At 44.2% G+C, this 12,500-nt stretch overlaps 1 protein-coding gene across 1 annotated transcript in view; it reads right to left on the reverse strand.

Moving 5' to 3' along the window:
* gabrg2 (gamma-aminobutyric acid type A receptor subunit gamma2) overlaps positions 1 to 12,500 on the reverse strand; it is a 99,575-nt gene that overhangs the window by 54,797 nt on the left and 32,278 nt on the right. The window contains exon 7 of the mRNA XM_063203043.1: positions 7,910 to 8,047. Within this exon, the coding sequence (XP_063059113.1) occupies positions 7,910 to 8,047 (138 nt within the window). The remainder of the gene's footprint in view (positions 1 to 7,909; positions 8,048 to 12,500) is intronic.

Raw genomic sequence — 12,500 nt, forward strand, 5'->3', positions numbered from 1 at the left:
GTTTGGTCTGTGGCCTCTGTCGATGTTAAACCCTGTTGCGTAGAGCCAATGCTCTAACATTACAATCACCACATTTGCAATGGCCAAGTCTTAATAAGTAGGGATGCGCCGATACCACTTTTTTGAAAACCGATACAAGTACGAGTACATTAATGTGTGTACTTGCAGATACCGAGTACCAATACCGATAACTTTTACCACCGAAATACAATGAAAATAAATGCATGGCCTTGTTTTTTCCACCTGTGATATTTTTATTGTCCATTTTCATGTAGATTTAAATGTTAGTAAATGTGTGAGGTGGCACCTTTTTTCCATGCTGCTTTCAAGTCCACAGAATGTGACAAGATTTTGCATTGTTTTGTGTAATAGCAGTATCGTTCCTGGTATCGGCAAGTGCTTGACGAGTACGAGTACGAGTATATTGAGAAGTATCTGGTGCCGATACCGATACCAGTGTCGGTATCGGTGCATCCCTATTAATAAGGTACTTGAGGCTCTCAGAAGTGTCATAATAATGTTGCTATGATGTAGTTGAGTCTTTTCAAGAAAAAAATATACAGAGCTCCGCCGTGGCCAACTGGTAGGGTACTCGTCTGCCATGCGGCCGACACAGGTTCGATTCCCGGCCCGGGTCATTTGCCGATCCCTTCCCGTCTCTCTCCCCTTTCGCCTCCTGTCCACCACTCAAACTGTCCTGTCATCAATAAAGTCATAAAAGACCAATATATATATATATATACACACACACACACACACACACACACACACACACACAGACCCGCGAGCAGGGCATTCTGCACATAGATGGTATAGCTTAACCCACCTACGCTGTTATAAGGGAAGACTACAGGGTGAAACTTGCAGTAGGGCAACAACCCATGCCCTGTGTGGCCTTCAATGGATTCACTAGCTAAAATCCATATACAGTATTCCAAAATCACTTGGTTTTACATGTCCTCAGCCAGGTAATTTGGTCGACTGGCCACACGGTGGAATTGGACAGGTCAAAAGGTCATTTGGAATATGTGCTCCTAGATAGCAACTAAAGGATATACTGTATTCTGCCCATCACTGATAGTGATGCACAAGAACCATCTGAAAATTTGCACTTTTATATCCGACGTTACTACACTGGGGGTTTTCAAAGAAAATAGAAAACAATAAAGCTTTCAACGCTTTCATGATGTGTTTGTTGAAAAACATGCGCACCGAATGCTAATCGGAGATGAGATCTGCTGATGCTAATCTTAGAATGACTGGAGTTGTTTGGGTTATGTGTTGTACTGATATTATAGTGACTGGAGTTGTTTGGGTTATGTGTTGCACTGATATTATAGTGACTGGAGTTGTTTGGGTTATGTGTTGTACTGATATTATAGTGACTGGAGTTGTTTGGGTTATGTGTTGTACTGATATTATAGTGACTGGAGTTGTTTGGGTTATGTGTTGCACTGATATTATAGTGACTGGAGTGGTTTGGGTTATGTGCTGTACTGATATTGTAGTGACTGGAGTGGTTTGGGTTATGTGTTGTACTGATATTGTAGTGACTGGAGTGGTTTGGGTTATATGTTGTACTGATATTACAGTGACTGGAGTTGTTTGGGTTATGTGTTGTACTGATATTATACTGACTGGAGTTGTTTGGGTTATATGTTGTACTGATATTACAGTGACTGGAGTTGTTTGGGTTATGTGTTGTACTGATATTATACTGACTGGAGTTGTTTGGGTTATGTGTTGCACTGATATTATAGTGACTGGAGTTGTTTGGGTTATGTGTTGTACTGATATTATAGTGACTGGAGTTCTTTGGGTTATGTGTTGTACTGATAGGCATATTATAGTGGACTGGGGTTGTTTTGGGCTACATGTTCGTCTGATACAACAGTCACAGCTTTGTCTCTGCTGCATGGCTGTACGAGTGACTAAGGGCAGTGTGCCAGAGTGATTGATATGACAGTGATATATTATGACCTAGATGACTTTTCAACAGTCAAGAGGAAATGTCTGTGAGGTCATTTTGTGCGTTGGACTTATATAACGGTGAGTGATGTTGTGTTTGGGCTGTGTGTAGGTCTCATATCAGACTGACTGTAGTTGTGTTTGACCAGGGAGTATGTGGTGGGGTGTGTGTGGTGGTGATGGTGTGTGTGTGTGTGTGTGTGTGTGTGTGTGTGTGTGTGTGTGTGTGTGTGTGTGTGTGTGTGTGTGTGTGTGTGTGTGTGTGTGTGTGTGTGTGTGTGTGTGTGTGTGTGTGTGTGTGTGTGTGCGCGCGTGTGTGCGCGCGTGTGTGTGTGTGTGTGGGGTGGACTGATCTGAGATCAGAGGCTTGGCCATGTGCTGGAGGTGGACAGGGACATTGACTCACACACACACACACACACACACACACACACACACACACACACACAAACGCGCGCACACACACACACACACACACACACACACACACACACACACACACACACACACACACACACACACACACACACACACACACACACACACACACACACACACACACACCTACATCTGAGCTGCTTCGATGTGACAGTACAGCCTGTGACACTCCCAGCGGATAGGGACTCTCTCTCTCTCTCTCTCTCTCTCTCTCTCTCTCTCTCTCTCTCTCTCTCTCTCTCTCTCTCTCTCTCTCTCTCTCTCTCTCTCTCTTCTTTAAAAACCACAGCTGCAGGGAAGCAGATGGCAGGTCACTTTTTTTCTTTTTTCTTTCTTTTTTGAGAGGAGGGGGGTGTGAGAGTCCTCATTTGAATTTGAAAAGCAGATCAGAGAGCAGAACTTCTGAATTATTTGAATGTGGAGGTAGACAAATCTACATACCTTAAGCATTACACATTAACACACAAATCTACATACCTATAAGGCATTACACATACCGTTTACTAGCACAAATCTTAATTCTTCTAACGCCTGCATGCACGCGCACGCGTGTGCACTCATGCGCACACACACACACACAGCACAAAAAGGGGGATCACACACACACACGCACACACACACACACACACACACACACACACACACACACACACACACACACACACACACACACACACACACACACACACACACACACACACACACACACACACACACACACACACAGTATCGTAAGTATTAACATTCCAATAAAACATTACCCATGTGCACAGATATCTACATTCTTGTCACATAACTCACTGCATGACCAAAGTTTATGTTTCAGCCATTAAAGTAAATGCCGATAATAACGCCAGTAACGTCTGGCTCCTGACACTGCCAAGTTCATTATGCCAATGTTTAATTTTCCACGTTTGTTTCACATCATAATTACAATCATAACCTAATTATATCATCAAATAATTTGATCAAATACAATTTGCACACAACACTGTTTGATCACAATGGGACTATTCTATTGCTAATTAATTGTGTGCTTCTGGTTAGATACTAAATGCGTTTGTCCTCAGCCAAAGTATGCCAAATAACATAATGAGTGCAATCAATCAAATCAATTGTCGTCAATCAAATCAGTTCTAGTGTCATTTAAGCCTCACGTGCACCTCCTCATCAGAGTCCTGGACACAGCTCCTGAAAAGCTTTGCAGAAGTATCCACTCACACACGCATACACATGCAGGCGCACACGCACGCACACACACACACGCACACACACAGACACACATGCACACGCGCAGGCATGCACGCCCACGCACACGCACACACACACTACAAGAACCTTCATCTCACAGCTCACGAGATCAGTCTCTCTGTGCCTCTCACTCTCTCTCTCTCTCTCTCTCTCTCTCTCTCTCTCTCTCTCTCTCTCTCTCTCTCTCTCTCTCTCTGTCTGTCTCATGCTCTCTTACTCACACATGCACGACTCTAACGCCAGCCTATTTGTCTCGCTGGCTGTGTGTTAAAAAACACAAGTCAGCTGAAGCATGTGATTGAGAGAGCAGAACTCCTCTTCTGGATCAATACTCATTTTAAAGCAAACGGCGCCCCTAACTACGAGCTCTCTTTCTAAATCTGTCTCCATTTCTTTAACCCATAACTGAAATATCTCTTTTGAAATCCATCTCCATTTGCCTGACCCCATCACTAAGAGTTCTCTTTGAAATCAGTCTTTATTTGTCTAACCCATGACTCAGATGTGTCTTTTCAGTCCATCTTTTTTGTCAAATGCATAGCTACTGTTCCATCATGATTCACACACAAGCTAAGGAGTCTGAGTGCTGCTGCCAACTCTTCCATTTTACTCAGGTTTCTCTTTACGTATTGCAGAGGCGTCTCGTCTCCTCACACCCCCTGGTTGTCTTCTCCTGTTCCGCTGGCTTTGTACCGTAATCTCCATTTACAGACTTCTCTTTTAGTAATTAAATCAATGTCTCAGCACTGCTTCTCCGGGTAACGTCTTGGAGTGCATTTTGCGGTGCGCTATGTAATGGGTTCTGGGAGCCAAAACGTTTAGTTCCAAATGGGCACCACAAATTAAAGGTAAACACAAATTCACCTTTTTGCAATCAGATGGTACGACTTCTTTGAGTGCATTTTGGTATGTGATGGGTTTGGTGCCAGTCTTCAGCAGCACACGTTCACACAACCACAGCTGCTAACGCAGGCGAATTCACCTTTCTGCAATCAAATGATGTCCCTCCACACTTCACATTTTTATGTCTAACTAACTAGTAACAAGCCAGTTATCGCAAATAATGTTTGCAATACTGAAAAAAATGGTAATCTGCATTTTGTTGAATTCAATGAGTAATAATGATGAATGCATGGATATGATGAACTTAATGTGCATTCTGCCCTACAAAGTTAAGTAACTTTTAAATTATCCTATTGTCCAGCCCAAGTAGTTTTAGGCAGATTATTAACATACATCCATTGTGTTATTTCATATTCACACTCTTTGCAGATCAATCATTTTATTTAACTTTATATACATGTCATTAAAATCACTCTTTTTCAACAACAATGTAGTCCCGGCCGTCTTGCGCTGTAGGGCAGCATACATATTATTATATATGCTGAGTGATACAAAGGCCGCTCTTTGAAGTCTGAAACTGTTTGGCATGTTTCTCTGGGCCTCTATAAGCTGCTGACAAATACGATTTATGCCATGCGAGACCGCCAGCGCCAGCGCCCAGCTCCAGTCCACACGCTCCGCGCGCTATACGCTCTCTGCCTCTCCCTCTCCCTTTGGCTGTGCACCGTTCTGCACAGCAGTCGGCTGTATATTCTCCACTCCTCGTTCTGACCTCCTCTGCTCTCCTCTCCCCCTGCTCTCCCTTCTCCTCAATCTCCTCTCCCCTGCCCCCCTCCCTCTCTCTGCTTTCCCCTACATATAGCCTACCATGCCTCTCCACCTCTCTCTCCTCTCCCCTGCCTCTCCACCTCTCTCTCCTCTCCCCTGCCTCTCCACCTCTCTCTCCTCTCCCCTGCCTCTAACCTCACTCTCCTCTTCCCTGCCTCGTCCCTCTCTCTGCTTTCTCCAGCATACTGTATATCATCCCTCTCCCCTCTCTCCCCTCTCCCCTGTCTCTCCCCTCTCTCTCCTCCCCTGCCTCTCTCCTCTCTCAGCTCTCCCTTGCTTCTCCCCAGTCTACTATATCTTCTCCTCTCTCTCCTCTCCCCTGTTTCTCTTCTCTCCCATGCCTCTCCCCTCTCTCTGCCTCTCCCCTGCCTCTCCCCTCTCTCCTCTCCCCTGCCTCTCCACCTCTCTCTCCTCTCCCCTGCCTCGTCCCTCTCTCTGCTTTCTCCAGAATATACCATTCCTCTCCCCGCTCCCTCCTCTCCCCTCTCTCTCCTCTCCCCTGCCTCTCCCCTCTCTCTGCCTCTCCCCTGCTTCTCCCCTCTCCAGTCGCCTATATCTTCTCCTGTCTCTGCTCTCCCTTCCCTCTCCCCTTAAGCTGCACTCCGCTCTCCACTGCGTTCACCAGTCGGCTCTGGCCTGCTCCCAGATGATGTAAATCTTTCCCCGGGTGTCAGACCCACAGGAGCACATGCTACATACAGCGCACCAGCATCAACGACCTGCATACAGACAGCACACACACACACACACACGCATGCACGCACGCACGCACGCACACACACACAAACTCTCTCTCTCTCTCTCTCTCTCTCTCTCACACACACACACACACACACACACACACACACACACACACACACACACACACACACACACACACACACACACACACACACACACATACACACACACACGCACACACACACTCTCTCTCTCTCTCACTCACACACACACACACACACACACACACACACACACACACACACACACACACACACACACACACACACACACACACGCTCCTGAGTGCACGCATGCATGCACACACACACATGCACGCACACACACGCTCCTGTACCGCCGGCCGCTCCTGGAAATCCGTGCTCCAAGTGACAGTTCGCCGGCTCAGCATTCCTCCTGAGACCACCGGCCTGCTTTCCCCATGCAGTACCACCACACACACACACACACACATGCACGCACGCACGCACGCACGCACACACACACACACACACACACACACACACACACACACAAACACACACATATAAACACACACACACACACACACACACACACACACACACACACACACACACACACACACACACACACACACACACACACACACACACACACACACACACACACACACAAACTGCTATCCATTCCAGCACACACATACACCATTCTGTACATCCCACTATGAAACACACACACACGCACGCACGCACGCACGCGCACGCACGCACGCACGCACCCCACTCTCTCCGCGCAGCACTGTGTCCTCCGAGGCCTGTGACATGTTGCCAGGATGCAGGTGTCTGCATGTCACCGTGGAAACTAGGACTGGGACATTCTACTCTGGCTAGCAACACAACACTGTGCACCCTGTTCTCTTCTAGGACTGGGACATTCTACTCTGTGTGCCTAGTGATGCTGCATGCACTTTTTCCTGCTGCCCTGAAACTCATTTTAACTGGTGAAGGGCTACTGGGAAAGCAGCTCTCACTGGAGACTGTGCTGGCATTCACTAGCGTTACTTTCTTACAAGCTTCCTGAAGCCCATTTTATGGCAGCGCTGAGGAGAAGAGGGGACAAGGAGAGAGGAGACACTGTACACTCTGGCTGGCGATACAGCCTCTGCTTCCTAAGTTATTCTGAAACTTAAAGGGACACTGTGAGATTTTTAGCTGTTTATTTCCAGAATTCATGCTACCAATTCACTAATGTTACCTTTTTCATGAATACTTTCCACCACCATCAAATTCTAAGTATTCATTATGACTGGAAAAATTGTACTTTTCATACATGAAAAGGGGGATCTTCTCCATGGTCCGCCATTTTGAATTTCCAGAAATAGACATTTTTAGCTCAACAATGACTATACTTGGGCCATACTATAAAATAATAGTGTATTACTTAGTAAACTTTCATGAAAAGATCAAATTTGGCAATAGGCAACCCAGTTTCAATGAGCAGCATAGTTGCAGTACCCTTTTTGACCATTTCCTGCACAGTGCCCCTTTAACTTCTCATCCATCCAGGTCATAGAAGTCATATAAGTCAATGGTCCTCAGCCAACTTCTTCGATTTGGGGATTTGGTGGGGGAGGGGCACAGCAAGAAAAGACGAGAGCAGATGCAGGTAGGAGGGGTAATTCCATGTTAAATGTGAGAGGGAGTCATGAAGTATCATAATAAATGATTCATCACAATGAAGTGATTTTCTTTTTGCTTTCGTAAACACATCTAGGTGCGCCTTCTTACCGGAGACGGTGCGCACAATCTCGGAGGTGTGTGGATAAAAGCATCTGTAATGCCATGTAATGTAATATCATGTAATGGAATATAATTCTTACCGGAGACGGTGCGCACAATCTCTGAGGTGTTGCGCAGGCCAACGAAGGAGAACTGGTAGAGCCTCCAGGAGCGGATATCCCCCACCTCCACTGAACTCCTCTTCCAGCGGTACACAATCTCCTCCTTAGGGTAGCCGTCTACAAGGACAAACACAAACACAATATTCACACACCATTGATAAAGAACAATAATAAAGCGAATTCCACCGAGCTCCTATTCTTTTTTTAAAAATATTTTTGTACGACTTTATTGGCGATAGGACAGTTTGAGAGGTGGACAGGAAGCGAATGAGGAGAGAGAAGGGGAGGGGTAGGCAAAGGACCCAGGCCGGGAATCGAACCCGGGTCAGCCGCATGGCAGACGAGTACCCTACTTGCGGTACACAATTTCCTCCTAAACGTCTGGATAACCATGCAAAGAAAAGCGTGGATAATTAACCCGATATTGACCATAATGAAACACCTCCACCGAGCTCCTCTTCCTGTGGCACACTATCTACTCTTTACTGTGGTCTTTCTGAGGACCAAATGCACTCTATCGTAGATTGTGAAACTTGACTCTCCAAGTGTTGTATTAACTCTACAAAATGTGCTGTATACAATGTCCTCCTTCAGGGCAAGGTGGTGGGGGATAAAGAGACATGGGACTATCATTGTTGAGAAAGCCCTGATGTGCAGTTTCATATGAAATACGATAGGGAAAACCTCAAAACATAAACAGCTCATCTGAATGTTTGGTACAGCAACTTACAATTTACAATTTACAAACCCCAACTCCGATGAAGTTGGGACGTTTGGTAAACAGTGAATAAAATCAAAATGCTATCATTTTCAAAACATTCAATCTATTCATTAGAAGGAGAATAGTGAAAAGACAACATATTAAGTGTTAAAACCGAGAAAAAATATTGTTTTGGGGGACATATGTACTCATTTCTAATTTGATAAATCCAACACGTCTCAAAAGAGTTGGGACGGGGATCAGTGAAAGTTAGTAAACATCCAAATAAGATAAAACAACAAAGAAGAACATTTCAAAATGAATTGTACTGACGGACAATATAGGTGTCCAGGTATAAGATCATCACAGAGAGGCTGAGTCACTCAGAATTAAAGATGCAAAGGGAATAATTACCATAGTTATTACATACATTTTTGAATTCCCTTTGATTTATCACGATTGAGTGTATATAAGACATATTTTTGTTACTAAAATCATTGTATAGGTTCATGACATCATGAAATATATATTGGCTGTAGTCTCACTCTAATTCCTGGAGTGCTAGAGCTATTGAAAATTGACCATATTAAGAATGCTTAATGCGTGGAAATGATACAGGGGTGTAACATTCTCCTAAGCACCTGAGCTCACTTGAAATAAACCCAGAAGACATGGGAAACTGTCCTTTGCTTACAGAAGTCAGCAGAAGTTGTAGAAGTCCATTCTTTTTGCCAATAATAGAGCATTGCACATCCTGTGCTACAGTGAAAATGGACCATCCAACTTGTGTTAGTGCTAGCTTCAAAAGTCAGCCTCCATGATGGCATGCGGGTGCAGTAGTGCATTGGTTAAGATGTTCTCACTCATCTGTAGAGTTAAATACAGTGCTGAATGGTATAAATGGGTTTTAAACAGCATTGAAAGCCACTCATGCATTATATTTTGAAGGGAGATCTTCGATTACTGCCACATAGTAAGGTCAAATTGCATTCTCTACTATGTTTTAACAGTTTGGCTCCATCGTAAGGACCAGCAGGTGATAAAATGGTGGGTTTTTGGTCAAGACCTGTCACACTGTAAGCACTACAGAAAGGAAAACATTGCAAAACATGACAAGGAATACACCCACCATTTAAGCTGGTGAAATCATGTCCAAGATAGGAATTAACATTAATAAAATTAATTTTTATTTAAAATCATCTCATCGGTTAATGTATTTAACTGTTAAGTGTTGTCTTTTGTTTTGTTTTTAGTCTTCCTCGACATTTGCTGCCATTTATTGTCCCCGTCCCAACTCTTTTGAGACGTGTTGGATTTATCAAATTAGAAATGAGTACATATGTCCCCCAAAACAATATTTTTTCTCGGTTTTAACACTTAATATGTTGTCTTTTCACTATTCTCCATCTAATGACTAGATTGAATGTTTTGAAAATGATAGCATTTTGATTTTATTCAGTGTTTACCAAACGTCCCAACTTCATCGGAGTTGGGGTTTGTAGATCAAATTGATAAAGCGTGTTTTTATCTTTCTGGGGAGCTAGTCAAGGCGCTAAGTGGTTGTTGTCAAGGTGGGTGCCGTAACTGGAAAGTGCTGCAGGAAACCCTAGATAAAGAGTGATAATTACCACTAATAATGATGGAAATGGAATTGTGAAAGAGTTAAAACATCCGGACGGACTGTCCATTTCCATAAATGGTCATATAGACATATAGTTGGTGTAGCCAACAGAGGGATTTGGATGAGTCTGAAACAAAAAAATACAATAAAACAAAATAAAATAACATCATTGGAGGGTCACAAGGAGAGCATGGCCCTCTACCCTCAGCCAAGTTTACCACGGCCTTAAGGTCACTACCTGGATGTCCTAATAAAAAAAAAATCAGTCCATAAACTGGACGAGCAATGTGAGTAATAAAGATAAAAACATAACTCGTAACGCTTAAGTTCAAACACTCAAACCGTCCATTTACCAAAGCAGTCCTTCGCACAGACAGAGAGTTTAATGGACGATCTTTATTAGATTGTCGAGGTGAGAGACTCCATTTGTAATTGTTATGTCGGCTGAGTTTTCTCATCCTCTCTCTCTCTCGCAGATGTTAATTGGGGTTAAGGCGACGGTAATAAAGATGGACCTCGAAGGCTGTGCGTCAGCACTTGCGGACGGGAATCTTAAAGTCCGCTTTATTGCCAATAATGCTTGACCTCCAGTGTCAAGTCTCTGTTGATCTGATGATGGCAACCGCAATCCAACCGAGTGGAGTTGGTGGTTGACAGGGCTCCTCAGAGAGGCTTGTGATTGTGTGCGAAAACTTTTTCTCAACAACAACACGTGAAGAGCTCATTTCCAAAACGTTTAAATGCTAAAATGCCAAAATGCTTTGTGAACGCCTGTTCAACGCACTTCTCAAATCCATTTACAAAAGTATTTTAAAATGAAGGGTTTTATTGTGTTTCTAAGAAAGGTGTGGGAGGGTGCGTGCGTTTGATAACACTTTATTTCAATATAAGTTTATCTACTCTTATGCCCTTATATTATATCAAACGGCAAGTACCTACAGCAGCACTAAACCTAGTCATATGATGTAGCGTACAGTAAGTGCCTCACTTAATCCAACAGGGACAATAGAATAAGCTGTAAATGGAAATCTAAAATGGAAGCCATACCTCAGAGCCCTCACACAGAGATTCTTCAAGTATAGAGATATGCCAACATAATAGGTTTCTATGGGCACCTAACATGACCAGGTTCCGGTCTGCCTAAAGGGGCGTGTCATAATGCTCCTAGCATTGAATAGAACAGTCCTCAGGTCTGCCTAGGTCTGCCTAAAGGGGGATTTCCCCCCCAATAATAGAACCAGGAAACAATGGGCCAATGGAACCTCTCTCTCTCTACTCTCTCTGCCTCACAGGCATCATTCACACCCTGACACCAGAGTCGGACCTGAATCAGTAGAGCTGCACTACATGCCAGACACAGATCTCAATCAAATACAAGTCATGTGAATATGTCCATACTGTAGATCTACATGACAAGATGACAACTGACTCTCAAAACACACATCTTATATCCTATGCGTACTGTTGCTCTGCTACACACATGATCTGGATCTCTCCAACAGCATGGCATCATACAAGTAAGTAAGATAACAGGCCGACTTGAACCGTCTATCGCGTTTGTGCATCACAACTTTGCAAGTTAACAAGTGCTGCACCACGCCCTGTGACAGGTTAGGTCTATAGTGGTGGTTTTGGTCTGGGCACAATTCCGCCATTTCCCTTGCTTGTTTCGCTGTTCTTGGCAAAAGTACAGCAGCAGAAATATTGCTTTACTGACAGGTTAGACATGGTTTTGGTCAGGGTAGAGCAGAGCAATTTCGTGTTTAGCAAAGGAAATATGCTGCAGCAACAGAAATTCGCTGATAAGTCGGGGAAAATGTGTGAACCTGATTACGAGACAAAAGTGTTTTCCCACGGCCTTGATGACCATGTACTGGCAAAGGCGTCGCATCTCAACACAAAATGCACTGGCGTGAAATAAATACCCTTTTGCATGATGCCAATCTGCACACAGTAACACCAGAGATTCTTTAAGTATATAGAGATATGCCAATGTAATAGGTTGCTATGGGCACCTAACATGACCAGGTTCCGGTCTGCCTAAAGGGGCGTGTCATAATACTCCTAGCATTGAATAGAACAGTCCTTAGGTCAGCCTAGGTCTGCCTAAAGGGGGATTTTCCCCCCTCCCCCTTGCAATAATAGAACCCGGAAACAATGGGCCAACGGAACCTCTACTCTCTCTGGTAACACCTTTCAATTGGACGTCGTCTGGAGCTCTCCACAGACCGGCCTGTCTGCCGTGACTG

The sequence above is a fragment of the Engraulis encrasicolus genome, chromosome 7, assembly GCF_034702125.1.
Source record: "Engraulis encrasicolus isolate BLACKSEA-1 chromosome 7, IST_EnEncr_1.0, whole genome shotgun sequence".
Lineage (NCBI taxonomy): Eukaryota > Metazoa > Chordata > Actinopteri > Clupeiformes > Engraulidae > Engraulis > Engraulis encrasicolus.